The 20,337-nt window shown below is 40.0% G+C and overlaps 1 protein-coding gene across 3 annotated transcripts in view; it reads left to right on the plus strand.

Annotated features, from left to right (window-relative positions):
• Positions 1-20,337, plus strand: part of LOC144502672 (septin-2) — a 139,750-nt gene that overhangs the window by 77,868 nt on the left and 41,545 nt on the right. For 2 of the 3 annotated variants that reach the window (XM_078226855.1, XM_078226856.1), the window contains exon 10: positions 10,444-10,570. In XM_078226855.1, the coding sequence (XP_078082981.1) occupies positions 10,444-10,546 (103 nt within the window). In that variant the 3' untranslated portion in view covers positions 10,547-10,570. The remainder of the gene's footprint in view (positions 1-10,443; positions 10,571-20,337) is intronic. The other variant, XM_078226857.1, reaches the window with a different exon arrangement.

Raw genomic sequence — 20,337 nt, forward strand, 5'->3', positions numbered from 1 at the left:
ATTGACATTCCAGTCTGTTTGACTGTGCACTTTCCTTGAGCTTCTGGCTCAGAAGTAGGGGTGCTACCCATGGCACACCAGAAGTGCTTCAAATAAGCTATACTTAGACAAATATGTATTGCTGAAAAGAGACGTGCTGTCAAAGCTTTTCATCTTGCACTCATCAGGACAGAATCGCAAGAATACCAAATTTCAAAGGGAGGAACAGTTTATATTGCATGATAAAGAAGTGCTTGATTGGCAAGTGGACTCTAATTGGCAGAGGTTTTGCCATAGAGAATGCACCAGGTAGCAGTTATCCCACAAGCTTTTGTTTAAATTCAAACCAGGCAAGTCGGCTTAAAATATCTTGTGTTCTGAAACGTGAGTATACTGACTTTGGAGAAGCCGAACTCTGATTTGTAATTGAGTGCATGTAAGTAAAACTATATTGTACGTCAGACATTAATTTGATGTTTGAGTGGAGTAATCTGCGCTGCCATGTTGACCATCCATGTTTGATGAGGTCTGATTTCAATTCATGCTATTTACATTTCGAAGCTCTTGAGCTTGAATGTATCACTGGTACTAAGGAATTTGAGGTAGTGAGCCTTTTTTGTTTCGCCCCTCCACTGTGTTTGCACTGCCAAAATGCTCCATCTGCAAAGACTGTGACCACAGTTACAGAAGATGTTTGCGTGTTTGGTTATAGTCATTTTAACAGGGATGGGAATCTGATTGAGATGATCGAGATGGAGTTGTAGGAAAGATGCAGATTAATTTAGGAAGCAACAGTAGGTTGAGGGATGTGTTTTCTTTGTCTGTATATTCCACTGTGCCTTTCCATTCTGGAAGTTGGTGACTGGAATTTTCTAGATCTATGTGTTTCTGGACCAGCGAGCAAGGAGGCACTGCTGGATTTGGTTCTGGGGAATGAGATGGGTCAAATGGATCACATCAGTCAAGGAATCTCAATGAGAAATTTGGCGTGTACTTGGGCAGTGGGGACAAAGCAGCTAGATAAATTTAAATTAACTTTTTGTTCAATAAGTTATGCATGGGATCTCCTTAGAGCAAGACAGGAAAGGCCAACGGGAGAACCAAATAATAAGATTAACATAAGCTTTCCAGCATTGACAGACACAATCTACTCTTTAATTCAAAGCTTCTGAACTTGTGTTGCTGATTGTTATAGCTCAAAATTCCACCATTCTTGTATTATTTATGTTAATTCAAATTAGAACACTGACTTGCACTTATCTAACACTTTTATCATAGTAAAGCACCCTCGGGTCCTTCATTGGAGTATTAGACGGGATTAGGTGGGAGTTCAGGTGTCTCTCGCATGTCGGTACAGACCCGATGGGCCGAAGAGCCTCTTCTTCACTGTATGATTCTATGTCAGGAGGGGAACATAGACTGATCACTGTCCCCTCAATCATAAAGTTTAGATTAGATATGGAGGAGGAAAAATCCAGTGGGGGGGGGAAATATCAAACGTCAAATACTGCAGAAACTGAAAATTTGACAATGTTGAAAATACTCAGCCGGTCAGGCAGAATCTAAGAAAAAGTCAATGTTTCAGGTTTATGATCTTTTTTTCAATACTCTATGTTATCTCCATACAAATCCTCTTTCCTTCACATCATCTAGCCATGTTGTTCTTTAGTTACTTTGTGATCTATTACCATCTATATTTCCAAGCACACACAATCCAGCCTATTTCATTGAGTTCTAAATACTTGTTCTTATCAACCTCATCACTTCTCTTTTCTTCTGCTCATTTAGATTCTCTAATTAGTCATTCTTCTCACCCAGGTCATTTTTAGTCTATATCATTACTGAAGGTCAACTTTTCACTGATGAACAGTGCTGTTCAGAAAACATATTTGCATTCTTCTATTTATCACCCCCTTGATTTTACTTCTAAGTAGATATTGACTTGACTTTAAGAAGAAATCCACAGTAGGCTAGGCTGTATGTTAGTTATGTGCCCATTTTTATACAGACAAATTTAATGCTGGGAGCATGGCTTAAGGTGAACATTTGAAATTTGGCACAGTGAATATTTTGGGTAACTTGCACCAGGTTTACATTCACGTATTCACAGCCTTCTCTTGCACACACAAAGTTTTGGCCTGGCTGTAAGTGAGGCACTTGGTGCCTATTTTTAGGAGCTTCATAGAGAGTGGGGGCCTTGGAAATCCAAATTCCACTCTGATCCTTGTGAAAAGAATGAAAGAAGAGGTGTTGCATGTTAATACAGCCCTCACCGCTTGACACTATCCATGCTTAGCATGTGGAGCCGCTGATATTGGCCAAATACTCCTTGACCATTTTTCATTATTGCCGGAGTCAATTATCAAGGAAGCACTTAAGCTATTTTGGGTAGATGAATAAACTCTTAACCTGTATTTACCTGTTTAAAAGACTCTTCAGCCAAAGGCAGCTCTTCAAACAGTTTCAATAGAAAGTGAAGAGACCTTTTTCTCACAAATATATTTTATTCATAAAATATATTAAAGTACATAAACTGCGGTGAATGTTCGTTTCTTCAATATTTACAATATTGCTTTCATGACAAACATACAGCCTCATTTTTACTGGTGAGATTCTGGAGGAAACTGCTAAAAATTAGAGGCAGTTGCTAAGTGAAGAATATGCTGGTTTACTTTTTTGTAAATTGGCGCAAATTGCATTAACACCAAGATGTTCCCTGTGAGTAGTGGGGACTAAGAATATTCCTACTCAAAATATGCAGCAGTGCATTTCAAGGTTCCCCCGCGTGTTACAGATCAGTTAACATGAACCTCTCTCTTGGATTGTGGGAGGAACTGACGTTCATTCTAACCTTGTGCACAAAATCATCCTCTATGATGTAGAAGAGAATCTAAGTATCAGATTATTGTAACAGTGATGCAAAGTAAAATCTATAATGTTGCAACTTCATCTGAAATTTTATTCCTTGAGATGTATCCACATTGCTTTCTGCGGACTTTTCTTATTACACAAGTTCTGTTTAGCTATTCCAGTGAGCACCAGAATCATCAGACCAGCAAATTCCCTGTTTTGATTTTGAGTTTATGCTGAATTACTTGATATCAATCAGGGCAGCAACTAACCTCATAATTGTCCTCTGCAGTCTTGGTGCAAGTATAAGAAATTTAATCATGTTCCCCACTCTTGGTTGTTATCCAGTACAGCTAGAATTACATATGTGTGGGCATCAGGTGAGACTAGTATTGGACTTTGCTATGATGCCTCCCGTGTTAAAATAGCCTGGAACTGACCTGCAGTCTCTTGGGTAAAATCTTAAGAATGTAACCAGCGAAGTGGAATAGAAGCCAGCAAGGAAATGGTCTCTTTGGAAGGGGAAAAGAGAAAATGGGCAAAGAAAAGAAGGCATGATTTTTTAAACTTTTGCACCAATTATTGATAAATATTTTGGTGGAAAATATTTGCATTTTAAATGGTCAAGGCCGGAATTCTCCCAAACAAAAGTGTCAGTTTCGCATGAAAACTGGAGTAATTCACGTTTTTTTTTCAGTGGGAGTTCAGTAAAGAATCTCCCACACACTGTGCACTGCAGAGGCCACTAGTGTGAATATCATTAGATTTCAGGGGGCGGGGCCTATCCCCTGCTGGAGAGGCTGAAATCACGTTGAGTGGGCTTCTACGCACGTGCCAATCTGTCAGTGCCGAGATCGGCGCATGAGCAATGGCCCCACACTGACGGCCTCCTGATTGCTGGCAAGCTCAATCGCTGGCCAGCCGCCCACAGTGCCGATTTCTTCCTCCTCTCTTTTTCTCCCCCCCCCCCCCCTCCAATTCCGGGGGTCCCCGAATGCCCCCCTTCACTCCGGGCCACTGATACACGTTAATGGGGAGTTACTCAAAACCCCGCTCCAGTGGTGGGGGGAGGTGGCAGATGCTAGTGGGCCCGGAGACTTCAATCCCAGGCCTGCTAATCATATTGAAACCATATTCAAATGCCATTTAAATATCTTTGTGCCTCCCCACAGTTTTCCAACGCGGATCTGATGCCGGAAGAAATCCGGCACTGGGAAAAATCTAGTGGGGCGTGATCCCCGCAAATCGGCCAATGCGACAATCTCCCGGCCCACAGCGGGATGGGAGACTCGCTCCCCAGATGTCTGCTTGACCTTTTCTATTATGGGATTTGAAGGAAGACCTAATTTGTGAAAAAATCCGAAGTTGAGGCGAAATTTGAAGATTGATCAAACTTGATGTCTCACATCTTTTCAGAATTGAGCCAATACCCTCTGTTGGTGAAGGGTATAACTGTGTGCTGCATCAACCCTGCCTGCACCTAAGCAGATACCAGCTTTAGCTAAGGGACTGCACAGGCAGTTAGATCCAATCACACAACCACTTTTCTTCCGAGTATACTACAAAACTTGATTGGACAACTTGACAGGTACCTCAATGGGGAGATTGGCACAAGAGAAATAAGTGGTTTTGAATCTGTGTTGACACGCTTGGCTCCAGGAAACTTATTTTACAGCCTTGGAGCAAATTCAGTGATCATTTGTAGGGCTCAAACAGCCAATAAAAACTTCAGTTGGAGCAAAGCTTGGCTACCTTGAGCCATATGAATTGCTACTTGTCAGCAAGACTTTTGTGAAATTGCCGGCTAGGATCATTCTTCATTTCTAGCAGCCGTGAGTGAATTATTGGAATGGTTGGCCCCCTGGTGGCTGAGGGGGTTGCAGGGATCAGCTCATACAAGACTCGGACACAGGAAAGGGCCTGAGGTAGGCATTTGCGTTAAAGGTAATGATCCAACATTTTCTCACATAGCCCCTGCCTCTAATTATTCAAAGTTGTATCAGACTCATTGCAAAAGGTAATTGCAGGTTAACGAGGTTGGAAAGTTAATTGAAACTGTTTTGAAGACCCAAATTTGGTTGAAATCAGCAGGGCAAGTGGATAAGTACAGGCTACAAACTTGCTGAATGAATTGCCCGAAATCAGTATTTGATGTGCTTAATACATTATAAGCATCTTATTTGTAATCTACTCCTTTGGCAATGGCAAATGGTCAGCAGCATTTACCCAATACAGCTGTTGCCTGTGCTAAGCATGGACAATGTAAGTGGTGGCAGATTTACCACCTTCAGTTTTCCAGTAGGTGATGGTGTTACAAAGATGTTATTAATAGTGTTGCCCTTTTATCCCATGCAGTACATCGGCATCCGACTCTGTAATGGTACATATGGATAGGATTCTTGGGGATAGAGGGTAAATGTTTACAACTGATTTAAATTGATTTAAGATTATGTCTGAAACTATTTTGGGTGTTGCCAAATAGTTCAATATTCTGAATTTTGTGTTATTTTGGAGCAACAGAACTGATGGGATATGTAGGAAAAAATGCAAGGAACTTAAATGTGATTAGAGTTATAATGGAGTTTTGATGGGGAAGTAAAAGTTGAAGTGTGATTTAACCACTGTCGGGCTGGCGAATCATGTGATACTGGCACATTCTTACTGAGGGAAGATCTACCCTCAGTGCTGGTGTAAGCTGTGCAGTGCATCACGTAATCAAGCACTTGTAAATAACTTACTGACCACAGCATGAAAGGAAGTTTTTTGGCTCATCCTGTGTGTTCACTTTGCTGCTGTGCTATCTCCCCATGACCCTTTATCTCTCCTTTTCAAATGTGTATTGATCCTTCTACATAAGAAAATAGGAGTAGGCCACATGGCCCCTTGAGCCTGCTCCATCATCCACTTACATTTTGGCCGATTTCAACCTCAACTCTACTTTCCCACCCAAGTCCCATATCCATTAATTCCTTCAGAGTTCAAAAATCTATCAATCTCCTTGAATATGTTTCAAACTGCCTTGAAGCAAATTCAGTGATCATTTGTAGGGCTTGAACAGCCAATAAAAACTTCAGTTAGAGCAAAGCTTGTCTACCTTGAGCCGTATGAATTGTTACTTGTCAGCAAGACTTTTATGAAATTGCCGGCTAGGATCATTCTCCATTTCTAGCAGCCATGAGTGAATTATTGACAGCCTTCTAGGATAGAGAATTTCAAAGATTCACCACTCTTTTGAGTGGAGAAATTTCACCTTATCTCAGTACTATGGGCAATGGAGGCTGTGCCTCCTAATTCTAGACTTTCTAGCCATGTGAGATAGCCTCTCGGCATCTATCCTGTCAAGCCCTCAGGATCTTGTGTGTTTTCAATAAGATCGTGGCTCATCCTTATAAACTCCAGAGAGTATAGGTCCACTCTATTCAATCTCTCCTCACTGGCAACCCTTATCTAGTGAAGCCCCTCCCTGCTATATCCTTCCTTATGAACACAGTACTCCAGGTATAGTCTCACCAAAACTCTCGGCAATTGCAGCAAGGTTTCCTCACTCTTTTACTCCAACCAACTTGTAATAAAAGTCAACATGCCATTTGTCTTCCTAGTTGCTGTCCCCTGCATGTGAACTTTGTTTTGTATGCATGGACATCCAGATGCCTGTGGACACCATTTAAAATATATATTTTAATTGATAAAATATTTTCCTATTCTTTCTACAAAAGTGAATAATCTTGCATTTTCCCAAGTGAAAAAGCACTGGATACCTCATAGGCTATGGGCCCTCAGCATTTCAGCAATAGAACTGAAGACTTGAGCTCCAGAATTGACCACAACTCAGCCAAGCTGTGCCAGTACAGCTACAAAACTGGCATTTACCCAGCTATGTCCTGTCTGCAAAAAGCAGAACAAATCCAAACCAACAAATTGCTGCCACATCAGTCGAAGATCATCATTAAAATGATGGAAGGTATCATCGACAGTGCTATCAAGCGGCACTTATTCAACAATAATCTGCTGACACGTACTCGGTTTTTGTTCCATCAGGGCCACTCAGCTCCTGACCTCCAAATGTAGACAAAGCAACTGAACTTCAGAGGTGAGGTGAGAGCAACCACCCAGGCAACATTTGAGCAAGTGTGGCATCAAGGATCCCTAGCAAAACTAGAGTCAGTGAAGATTGGGGGAGAAATCTCCTTGTTGTAGTCATACCTCGCACAAAGGAAAATGGTTGTGGTTGTTGGAGGCCAATCATCTCAACCCCAGAACATCACTCTAGAATTCTTTGGGGTAGTTTCCTAACCCAAACATCTTCAGCTGTTTGACCTCAATGACCTTTCTTTCACCATAAGGTCAGAAATGAGGATGTTTGTTGATGACTGCACTATGTTCAGCACCATTCACAACTCCTCAGATACTGAAGTAATTTGTACCCATATGTAGCATGTGCTGGACAATATTCAGGCTTAGGCTCATAAATGACAAGTAATAATCCTGCAGTGCCAGACAATAAACATCTTCAATAAAAGAGAATCCAACTATCTCCCCATGACACTGAATCCTCCACAATTGACATCCTGGGAGTTTCCATTGACCAGAAACTGAACTGGACCAGCCATATAAATACTATGACTACAAGAGCAGGTCAGAGGCTAGGAATTCTACAGAGACTAATTCACCTCCTTACTCCCTGAAGCCTGTCCACCATCTACAAGACACAAGTCAGGAGTATGATGGAACACTCTCCACTTGCCTGGAAGAGTGCAGCTCCAACAACACTCAAAAGAAACTGGGCGTGATCCAGGACACAGCAGCCTGCTTGATTGGTACTCCATCCACCACCTTCACCATCCACTTCTGCACCACTGATGCACAGTGAGAGCAGTGTGTACCATCTGCAAGATGCACTGCAGCAACCTGCCAAGATTCCTTTTGATAGCACCTTACAAACCCGTGATCTCTACTATTTAGAAGGACAAGGGCAGCAGATGATGGGCATGCCACCCACCCTCCAAGCCACATGCCATCCTGACTTGGAACTATATTGATTTTATTTTACTTTTGCTGGGTCAAAATCCTGGAACTCCCTACCTAACAACACTATGGTTGTTCCTACACCACTTGAACTGAGGAGTTCAAGAAAGTGGCTCACCACCTTCTTCTCCATAGCAATTGGGAATGGACAATAAATGCAGGTCTAGTCAGTGACACCTGCATCTCATGAATTTTTTAAAATTGCTCCCTTCCTGCCCTTTTACTTAGCCTCTCTATAATCCCCCCACAGACTCCTTGTCTCACTGCTTATTTTCCCATCTTGCTTTTCATTGTCAGCAAACTTGGATATTTTGCAATTGATCCCTTTCTCTACATTAATATATATTGTAAATAGTTTAGATGCCTGCAGTGATGCTTGTGGCATCCCCTTAGTAACAATCTGCCAGTCTGAAAATGACCCATTTATTCTTGCACTTTGATTTCTGACTACTAACCAATCCTCAATCCAAGCTAATATATTACCCCAATCCCATGAGCCCCTATCTTGTGTTGTAAGCATTCATGTGGTGCATGGTTGACTGGGTTTTGAAAATCCAAAAAGACTATGCCCACTGGTACACTGCTAATTAACCTAAAAAAATCTTTATTGATTTGTCAAACATTATTTCTCTTTCATAAAACTATGATGACTCTGCCTAATCATATTATGATTTTCTAAGTGCCTTGTTACGACATCCTTAATAATGAATTAATCTTTCTGAAAGCTACATTAGCCACAACAGCCTGTCCCTGTGGGACATTGATATTTCTTGGTGCAGAGAATTGTTAAAAATTTCTTCTCACATCTCCTTGTTCATTCATGATTTTAAATTCGTGATTGCTTCTCACTAAATTCTACCCTCTATTAAACCTCCACTGAACATCTTGGCTGCATTTGAATAGTTCCGTATTTAGAGTCTTTACTTGTAACTACATTTTTGTCTCTCTAGTATACTCATGGTGAATCTACTACACTGTTTCTTTGACTTTAATTTGTTTTAATATAATGTGGCTTCCACTATTCCACCTGTGTCTGAGCCATTGCTTTAAACAGATTACCATTTCAGTTGAATGGGAAGGTATGTGAATGCAAATCTGGATCAAATCAGACCAATATACTCATTCTAAATTGAACTGATGCTGCATTTTTAAAACACCAGGAATCCCAGGTGGTGCAGTCGGGAAATCCATGATTCAATGTCATATTGCCATACCAGTAGGAAGGTACCAGCTTTGATACCCAGTTTGGATGGAATTGCCTGATCTTCTACAGTGTGACAAGCCAACTGGCTTTACTGCGTCAAATCTGGGAAAGAATCAGCCAGGGTTCTTATTTTTGATCATTATCCACTGATTGTTGGCTGTTAATGAGACATGCAGCTTCTACGTCAATGTGGATTATAGGATTGAGACCGATGTGCATACTATTCAGGAGCAGGCGCGCCTCCTGCACTCAATTGCTCAGGAAAAGTCATCTGACTGGTGGGGTTGGCTTCCTAACATTGTTGGTGGTTTGAAGGCTTTCTCAAGACTCTTCTCAAATACCTGTTGTGGGCCTGGCCATGCTCATTGTCCTGTATGTAGTTATCCAATGTGTCTCTTGCTACATCCGTTCTATTTGCTGTCCTCGTGATCCTATCCACAGCCCAGTTCCTCGTCTCCTCCCAGCCTACGAATCAGCCGAGGAAGAATTTAGAAAACTAATGTGCGTAGAGCTCGTGGAGGGCCCAAAAGGTTGTCCATAAGGGACACAAACGAGGAAAGTGTGGAAGTTAGGTTACAACAATTGTGAAAAATTAAAGTTCCATAATTGTCAAAAAAAAACTCTGTCAAGTAATGGAAAATGATTATTAGCCAAACACGGCCTTCAGTAAGGCCAACACTGACGTACGCAGGACAAAGCGAGGTATATCTAAAACCTTGTTCCATAAACACTACATTCCAGGTTAGGACAGCAGGATGAAAACAAAGAACAAGTTACCACGGTGATTGCCAAATAGCAACATATGCAGATATATGCTAATGAAGGATGGTTTTCTATTGGATAAGAGAGAGCAAAAGGCTAAGCTATGATTGGTGGATATGCATGTTAAATGAAAGATGTGAAAAATCTCTTGTTCCTGATTGCTGTAATTGACTATAACTGCTGAGCTGTTTCTCTGGAACCTCAGAACTGCTCCGGCCATTCTGTGTTGGCCGTAGAGAGTTCTCCTTGTGCACAAGTAATTAAAGACCTTGTATTGGATGCATGGTGTCCAGCGCTGTTTGTGTAAAAAGTCGACTGAGTGTGCCTTTAGATTGCTGTTACCCAAGAGAACTCTAACACTGGAAAGTGCTGACATGTACTCATTGGAGATGAACAGAGTTGGACCCTTAAAGGTTGACTGGCTGCTAGGTCTAGCAGTTTTGCATGATAGATGACTGAGTTGAAATAATAAAGCAACTCTACTGCCCAAGAAACTCCAGCAACCCCATCAGCAAGCTTCTTCATTTGCATTCCAAGATTGTTGAAAATAGGAAAGCAGGAGAGAAGAGGAGAAAAATGACTTATTAGAATTGTATATTTAAACCCTTGCTGTGTTCTTTCAGGACGCACATGCAGGATCTACAGGAAGTCACCCAGGATTTGCACTACGAAAATTTCCGCTCGGAGCGGCTGAAGCGTGTTGGCAGGTTAGTTATGATATTTTGAATGCTCCTTCTCTCCATCAAACATGTATGTTTGATGGAAATTTCTATCACGAGTTGTTTTTTTTACTCATGTATTCTCAATCCAGTATTTATCTTCATGCGTGAACATTTAACTTCAAAGATTGCAGAATCCTGTTGGTTTAGTGGGTGTGTAACTATCATAGCTTCTCTCCTGTGTCTACGTTGAATTAACTGTTCTGAACTGGAACAGTGGATTGTACTGCAGTTGGCATCTACACCTTCTAATATAAGGAGTACCAAAAGAACAGTCAACCCATGATCTCTGTGTGATATCACTGTCCCCTATTGGGCACAGTAAACAATGACAGTCCACAGTCTATTCAGACGAAGCATAGCTTATTGGATGAGGTACTAGGGAGCTGCTGCTGCCTGTAACCAATCAACCTAAGGAAAATGCAAGCTAGAAAATAAGAATCGCCTTCAACATTAAACTGTTATTTTCTGTGATATGAGCAATTCAGAACTATGGAGGGGCAATAAATTTAGGTGTTTATGTATACAAATTACTATAAGTTAATGCAGAGGTGCAAAAACTAATCAATAAAGGCAAATGAAATGTTGGCCTTTATCTCAAGGGACCAGTGCTTAAGTTGCATACTGTCTTTGAATTCCATTGAGATTGGAAGATTAAAGGGAGATGTAGTTTTTATTCATTCAAGGGATGTGGACTTCGCTGGCTAGACCAGCATTTATTGTCCATCCCTAATTGCCCTTGAGAAGGTGTTTAAAAGGATAAATGATTTGATAAGATAGAAACGGAGAAACAGTATCCCCTGGTGATGGAAATCCAGAGCAAGAGGCTATAATAAAACTGGAGCCAGGCCATTCGAGGCAGGGTGCACTTTTTCTCACACAGTAATAGAAATCAGAAGCTTGTTTTCCTTTGTGGATGATGGACCTATTAGAATTTTCAAAATTGAGATCAATAGTTTTTTGTTGGAAAAGAGTATCAAAAGATATGGAGTTGTGGAACAGATAATCGTGGTCAGGTTGAATGATGAAACACCTTGAGAGTTGACTGGCCATCTTCTTGTTCCTATGTTTCCAGAGTGTGCCAATTAATGGTGATATGCAAAGTTGGAGGTAAAAAATTTGTATTTAATGTAGAAATGTTTGAACTTTCACCACTGCTTAGTAAATAGCTAAGCCACACAGACAAGGAAACGCCCAGGTTTTGTTCCCTGGACTCTGCCATAATACCTTATCTAGTTGCATTAGCCTTGTGGCCATCTATCCAAAGACAGAATTCAATTTGAATGTGAAGTTCTTGTGATTGAATACCTGCCACCATGCCAGCTCCCAGATTAATAGTGTCCGCTTGGTAAGATTCCCCAAAGTAAATACCAGGTGGATAAGCATATCATGGCAAGGAGAGAGGAACATGGGTACCATTCAGGGTGCATCGAGGTTGAAATAAGTAGAATTTTACCTGGTAGTAATGTCACCCTTTATGAGGCACTGTGGTTTTTCTCGGTTGACTTGGTTTTAATAGAGACAAAGTTTAAGAAAACGTGGTTTTAGTTTTCAATCAGACCTTTTGCACATTTGCCAGTAGTGATGGGTATAAATGAAATGGGTTACTTTTATACTGGACCATGTTGGACTGCTTCAGTGTTGCTGGAGCTGCACTCAGCCTGGAATGTGGAGGGTATTCTATCATTGTCCTGATTTGTGCATTGTCGGACAGGCTTAGGGGAGCCAGGAGGCGAGTTACTCACCTGCTCTTGTCAGCGCTGCATTATTGTGATTGGACAAGTTAAGTTCCATTATTATATATGTGGTATTTTGGAGTGTCACAGAACAGAAATAGGCCATTTACCTTATCAAGTCAGTGCTATGTTATTTCCATGAGTCACTGTGCTTAATCCTGTTTTCCTGCTTGCTTCCCAAATCCTTCAAAAATTCCTCCTTTTCAAGGCAACGTTTTTAAAAGGGTTTGTGGACTTGCCTTTCGACAACTTTGACAGAGAATTTCACATTTTCGTGCACTCCGTGAAAAGGATTTTTTGGAACCCTCTTCTAATTTTTATGACCATTTTAAATTGATGTCCTCCAATCATCATTTCGTCCATCAGTGAATTTGACCATCATTCTTTACACATTCATTACATTTCAAACTGAGTAGTGTGTCTGCATATCTAAATCCCAGTTCCTTTCCTTCCTTTAAAATCTTAACATTTCAAATGTAATTCTCTTCCAAAATATATTATTTCACATTTTTTAGCAATTAAATTGCATCAGTTGCCTGTCTACCCAGCCTGCTAGCATATCTATGAATTCTTGTAGTTTTCACAGCCTTTGTTGGAATATTTTATCCTCATTAAAGTACGTTCTATTTATCAATTATTTTTCTTCCATCCGGCCAGGTAAAGCCAAGGTTCCTTTCTTAACTTGCATTAATTTACTTTCCTTTTTTAGTGAAGTACTTTCTTGCTTTTTCTCTTTTTACTTTTCTCGTACTTTAACTGAACCTAAATGTATTGTGGCCATTGTATCTCAAATTTCACCTTAAGTCACATGCATGCATGCTCCATTCCGTTATACATAAAGTCCAGGCCAACCAATGCTACCATGTACCAACTAGGCACATAGTCATAGAATCCCTACAGTGCAGAAGGAGGCCATTCGGCCCATCAAGTCTGCATCGACACTCATGGAGTATCTCACCCAAGCCCTCCTAACCGTTACATTCCCCTATTACCACGCATTTACCATGGCTAGTCCAACTAATCTGCACATCTTTGAGCTGTGAAAGGAAACCGGAGGAAACCTGTGCAGACACAGAGAATGTGAAACTCCACACAGGCAGTCAGTCACCCAAGGCCAGAATTTAACATGGGTCCTTGGCGCTGTGAAGCAGCAGACTACCCGTTGTCTTGGAAAAATAATCTGGCAGGAGCTTTTCACTATTTCCATGGTCTCAGTTACTTGGAATACCCAGTGAGGAATTGTCAGTATATTGTTCCATGGATTTTAGTTCAAATTACTTGTGTATAAAGCAAACTGGAGTGGCCCAGACACGTAACCCTGTAGAGCATCACTCTCACTTCTCACTCTTTCTTTTTTAAACTCCTGCCCTTTGCTCACTGCTTCCTTTCAATATAGTTTGATTACTGTATTCCCTATCAGAATCCACTTTTCTTCCATTTCCATATTTCTCCTCATTCTATGTGTCAATTTTTTTTTTTGGCCAGGCACAGTTCATTTCCTAACTTGCTCTGATTGATTTCTCTCTTTTAGTCGAGTACTTTTTTTCCTTTTCCGTTTTGATTTACCTTTCCATTCTTTGTGGTCACCTGTATCTTAAATGTTCACCTCGAGTCACCTGCTTGCTCTGTTTTATTGCCCAGGCCAATTAATGCTACCATGTACCCACCAGACAGCAGTCTTACAACAGTATTCTAGCAGGAGCTTTTCACTATTTCCATGACCTCAGTCACTTGGAATGTCCTCTTGAGCAGAACCTGATTGTATTGTTGTTAAAGCCTCAGATCAGACTCAAATGTGACTAATAGACTTAGCTGCTTAATAATCTTGAATGCGGTGCCCACAGTAATTATCCAGTGTAAATTATTGTGGAAAACTCTCACAACATAGCTGCTATATTGTTACAAGCGTCTGGGCAAAACTCAGAACCAAGTGACATCCCCATTACAATTCAGTTTATTTGGAACATTCAGCAGCATCTACATTGTAATGCAGTTAATATTGTGTATCAAAACATAGAAGGGAAGACTGGCCAACAGGGCCCCATGGAAAGATAAAAATGAGAGTGAGAACATAATATCCACCCAATAAAGGAATGTATTGATGCATGTCTTGGCTTTGGTGAAATGTATTTTCTAAGATACTGTTCAGTAACTGCAGCTGTCAGCCTCTGCCCAAAGCTTCACTATTCCACTCAGTGAAGAGGAATAAAGAGCTGAAAGATAGCTTTATATCCATCCCTTAGTCTAGATTCAAACATTCTTCATAATTCAGTGCTTTTGGGTTGGTTCAAATTATCTAATCCAAGTTTTAGAATTATGCCTAAAAAAAAGTTTTGGATTGCTTTGCGAGATGGTTAAAGTCACTTGAGTTTGATGAGCATTGTGATGGTGCTGATGAGTGCACGTTATCTCTGGCTATCCCTCAGTAAATTATCTACTCTACTCACTAGTGGGAAAGCTGATAATGTTTTAATGTTTCTATGCCTAATCCATGAATTTAAAATTCCATTGTGTTTTTGATGTGTCACAAAAGGATTCATTTTAATTTTACAAGTTGCTCGGTTAAATGTAACTTATTAAATTCCGGCAGATACCCTCTCTGTACCACATCTGAGTTTGGATATTTGCAGAGGGTACAGCAGAGCTTCAATTAAAGTCTCCCAACTGCTGAACTGCTTTTTTTTACTCTTTGTTACGCCAAGGTATCTCTTGTGCAAAACTGAATGATCTAATGACACGTACTGAAAAGCAGAGGGCAGTATTTATCCATTCTGGCATTCAGATGGTCATATGATTAAATCCATGTTTTATCATTTATGAAAGTAATTCAACCGACAGATCCTACTAACTCAGAAGTGCTTTCAGATACTAATTCTGTTAGAGTAGAACATATGTAGAACTAGAAAATTTACAAAACCACGGGATATTGCTTAATTCGTGGTATTTTTAAGCATGAGAAATGAACATGCTTTGGTATTAATGCCACCTTCCTTTATTCTGTTCATGCCTGACACCTGCCTATCAGGGTAAGGTCTTGTAACTAGCCACTCTGTGTTTGTGCCTTGGGCAGTGGAAGGAAGGCTGGCAGCTGAACACGTGTTCGGGCTAGGGAGGAGCTCGTGTCTGATTTATGGGTATGGATCCTGAGCTTGTGTTTGATTTTTGTCTATCCCCTGTGCGCATTGCACAAAGAAAATGATACAAGGCTCAACAGTTAGAAATTATGTCCATCATTGTTGGAATAAGCTCGAACTATATACATGCATGGCTAGAGTTGTTTTGTAAGATAAAGGATTCAGGTTCATGAGGTGGTCAGGTAGTTTTTGAACTGCGCCAGTGGGGCAGCCTACACATTAACATGGCTATAACCAGAACTCTCAACTGCAATTGTGGGAGGGGGTTTCACTATATGTGGTGGGGAGAGATGAAAAGCAAGCGGGTGAGTTGAGCAGCTTGGGAGAGACTTCAGTTCAGGCACACAGGGTAAAGGATTATCAAGTAATGAAAAATAAAAGAGGATGAAAAGGCAAAGCTGTGAAATTACAATTTAGTTTGGATTTTTATGTGTTTATGCAGAAAAGCAAGAACCGTATTTGGGTCTCTGATCAAAGTGATATAACAGCAGTGTCTGAACTATGACTGCAGTGTGCTAAGATTAGCAATTAAATATTCTCGAGTAAAATGCTTTTGGGATATGTAGGTAAAGAAAATGTGAGCGGGGGGTCATTTTAATTAAAGACTATAATGTAGGATGAGAATGTGAAGATTTAAGAAGTCACCTAAAGAGATTCCCTTGGCATTGAACTGAACAAGATGAAAGGATTAGGTACATTATTGTGAATTAATTTTAACTCATCAAGCAGTGGAAAAGAAATTTGAGGATGAAATTTGCAGACAAACCTAGAGAGGTGTATGAGCAAGAAAGCTACAATTATGGGATGCTTCTATTATATCCCAAACGGTAGAGTTAGAGAAAATGTGATGAAAATAGAGAGCTTTGTTTCTAATGTATTTGCTGCTGTTTTGTCCCATAATATGTTGCAACTTGAAGAAGAATGCACTCCTTTAATAAAAACAAAATGCTCCAAATATTCAACAGGTCCGGCAGCATCTGTGGAGAGAGAAACCGGGTCAATTTTTCAGGTCTATCAAATGATCTTTGAACTGAAACAACTCTCTCTTTCTCTGTCCACAGATGTTGCCTGACCTATTGAATACTTCCAACATTTTCTGTGTTTATTTCAGATTTCTAGTATCCATTGTATTTAGCTTTTGTATTGCTTAACTTAGTTCAGGCGATTTAAGCAGGACCAGTCGAGTGACTTGAAGGATAGGAATATGTGAGAAACAGTGACCGCCATATAATTATGCTCGATTTAAAAATAGAAAAGACAACAGTCAGGCACAGGGTAATTTTACAGGAAAGTTTCACTTATAGCAAGATAAAAAACAACTTTGTCCAGAGAAAATTGTCAAATATTTCTATAACCCAATAGGGACATATTTGACCAGGAAATAGGGTACAAATAGGGTATATTAAAGTAAGGGGGGGGGAGGAGAGAGAAGAGTATGAGGTTAAATTTGAAATTTAAAGTAGTAGCACTAACAGAGCAGATAATTAAATTAAAGCCAACCAGTCCAAATATAGAGAATGTGTCAGAAAATCCCAAGAAGTGAAGAAGACTAAAAGAAGTGGTGAGAGAATATTAGAGAAAAGAACACAATTAGTAATAATATACATAAAATGATGCAAATCAGAACAGTTCTCAAAAAAGGTCACAGACTTGAAACTCTATTTCTCTCTCCACAGATGCTGCCAGACCTGCTGAGTATTTTCAGCATTTTCTGCTTTCATTTCAGATATCCACATCCGCAGTATTTTGCTTTTGTATAAACCGTAACAAATAGGTTTGATGAGAGTTTAGTTGAGGTAGCAATGCAGCTGCTTAGAAATGAAAAGGGCACGATAAGCTAGGGAATAGCAATAATACTAATCATGTGCCTGAATTGTGCGACAGAGTGGCAGTTGGCACTGAAAAACTACAAGAGTTTGGTACAGCCTAAAATCATTATAAATTTGCAGCATTCCATCCATCTTGTCCACATCTAGCCCAATCCCATTTTCCAACTCCTGCTCCATAGCCTGATAGGTTACAGCATTTCCATGTACTTTTTGGGGTTTCTGGCTTTCAAGCCTTTCACCCTTTCAAGCAGTGAGTTCTTCATCCACACCATTCTTCATCCACAGCATGTTCTGGGTGAAAATTTCCTATCTTAGACTTATGCTCCTGGTTATGGACCCTTCAACCAAGGGGAATAGGGCCTTCCTAATCAGTCTCGGGAACCCCCCCCCAACTGTCCCCAATAATTTTTAGGCAGCTCAGTTAGGTCTCCATCAGCCTCCACATTGTATTGCTTAACTTAGTTCAAGGGATTTAAGCAGGACCAGTCAAGTGACTTGAAGGATAGGAATATGAGGGAAACCGTGCCCACCATATAATTATGTTCAATTTAAAAATAGAAAGACAACAATCAGGCACATGGTAATTTTAATGAAGTCTTCACTTATAGCAAGATAAAAAAACCCTTGCCCAGGGAAAATAGTCAAATATTTCTATAACCCAGCATGAACAACATATTTGAACCGGAAATAGGGCACAAATTGGTTTTATTAAAGTAAAGGTTAGGGGGGTGGGTACGAAGTCAAATTTGAAACTTAAAATAGTAACACTAACAGAGCAGATCGTTAAAAGTTAAAGCCAGCCAGTCCCAATATACAGAATGTGTCAGAAAATCCCAAGAAGTGAGCTTAACAAGACTAAAAGGGGTGATGAGAGAATCTTAGAAAAAAGGTCACAACTAGTAACAATGTATATAAAGAAAATGATGGGAATGTTCAAAAGAAAACGCTAGCCAATTCAGTCTTTCCTCGTAACTAAAATTCTCCAGTCCAACCACCATCCTTGTATGTTTTCTCTACATCCTCTCTAATGTAGCCACACCTTTCATACAGTGAACAGTACTCCACTTGTGGCCTAACTAGTGCTTTTACAATTCCAGCACAAGCTCTCAGCTGTTATTTTCTGTGTTGGCTAATCAAAGACAAATATCTCACAATCCTTCTTGACCACCTTATCTGCCTATCCAACCTCCTTCAGAAATCTGTGGACATGCACTTCAAAGTCCCTCTGTCCCTGTACAGTTCTCAGTATCCGACCATTTATGATGTATTTGGGGAAGGCAAAGGAATACATTTATCTTGCATTTCTCTGGATTTAACTCAGTTTGCCACTGTTCCGCCTATTAGAAGAGTACATTGGGGTCTTCCTGCAATCTTCTGCAAACTACTGTACCCAACCCCCCAACATTCAAGTCCACATCATTAATATATAATACGCAATGCTAGAACTGTTACTATTCAGATAAATAATACTAAAGAAGTTAATGAGACTTAGGTTGTTCATAATTATCGTTTAATTGAGACAAATTATTAGTACCTTTGTAGCATTCTTAGATGCAAGCTGAAATAAGCCACACAAGAAATAACCAGGGCTCCAAAGGTAATTTTCCAAAACTCAATGGTGAGACAAAGAAGGGTGAAAAGTTGTTCTTCATAAAAAGCAAAACTGGGATAAGTCACGAAATCATAAGCAAGTTAATTTTATTTCAGTTTTGGTAAGCTACCAACATCTATATTTAGGTGAATATTAAATCCTTGGAGAGCCATGAGCTAAGCAGGACCAGATGAGATGGATTTTAAAATGACAGGTCACTGCTGACCAACTGTACAGAAATCTTTAAAGAATTAACAAACAAAAAATACAGCGGATATGGATTTTGACAAAAATACGTTTATTCCATACCACATAAAAGACTTGCAACAAAGATAATGATGAATGGAATTAAGAGGAATATGTCCATGTAAGTAGAGGAACATTTGGGGGATATAAATGGTAGAGGTAAAGGGCACTGAAAGGGCATGGTTACAGAGGGGCCTTTGTGGTGTTTTTATGTGAATTGAATGATTTGGACTTGGGAATTAAGGGAATAATGACATTTACAAATGGCACTGATAGACAAATAGTGACTAGGACTGTAAAAGACAGTAGTAAGTTGGCAAGATAGGCAGATTTATGGGCGAGGCAGTTTAATATAGACACGTAAAGTAATTCATTGTGCAATATATGAAGTCGTACATTGTGGAAGTAAGGAAAAGGAATAAAAGGATATGAAGATAAGTATAGATGAAACAGAATGGGAGGAGACTTGTGTGGAACAGAGCACATGGCAGGAAACAGTTGAGTTGAATGTCCTGGCTCTGAGCTGCAAATTCTATGTTGTTCTGTATGTTTTTTAAATGTTGTTCACTTGTACTGAGAAAGAGGCCACACTTGGAATATTAATTTACTTGTTCACTCCATGAATGCCGATTGACCCATGAGTGTTTCCAGCAGTTTTTGTTTTTCTAACATTAAATGACATTATCTTGCTTGACTAAATGTAACAGTGCGAATTGTGTATCACATTCTTCGGATTAGCCAGCCCAGGCACCAACCATTTTTGCAGCCGTTTTAATTATTTATAGCTGCATCACTGAATGAAAAAGTAACCATCACACTTTTGTAGGGATCCAATGATTAGGTTAACACTGTTTATGTATTAAATATTCAGAGAATAACGGATAACTGGGAGTACCTACAAATCTGTAACCTTAATTCAGATTTTCAAGCTGTTAACTCCAGAAGGGATGCCATGATAAAAACCCTCAAACTACTATTGGAATGACTCCTAGATCAAGCGTATTCTTTAATACAATATTTTAATTCAATAGGGTGGCTAAGGTCAATTTGAAATCAAGTCTTTATGTCACTATTTCTACCAGTTTGGCAGTGTCGATTGTACTATGGCTTAATCGTGAATGCATACGTGCAGGTTTATCTGCAAATAATTTTCAGTTCACTATTGAGCAGTTGTGTGTAATTGACATATTTAATGCCCCAAGGAAGGATCTGCTATAGAGGGAGGCCACAGTCTAGGATGGGCAAGTGACCTTGAGTTATCC

This window comes from Mustelus asterias, chromosome 13, assembly GCF_964213995.1.
Source record: "Mustelus asterias chromosome 13, sMusAst1.hap1.1, whole genome shotgun sequence".
In the NCBI taxonomy this organism is placed as follows: Eukaryota; Metazoa; Chordata; class Chondrichthyes; order Carcharhiniformes; family Triakidae; genus Mustelus; species Mustelus asterias.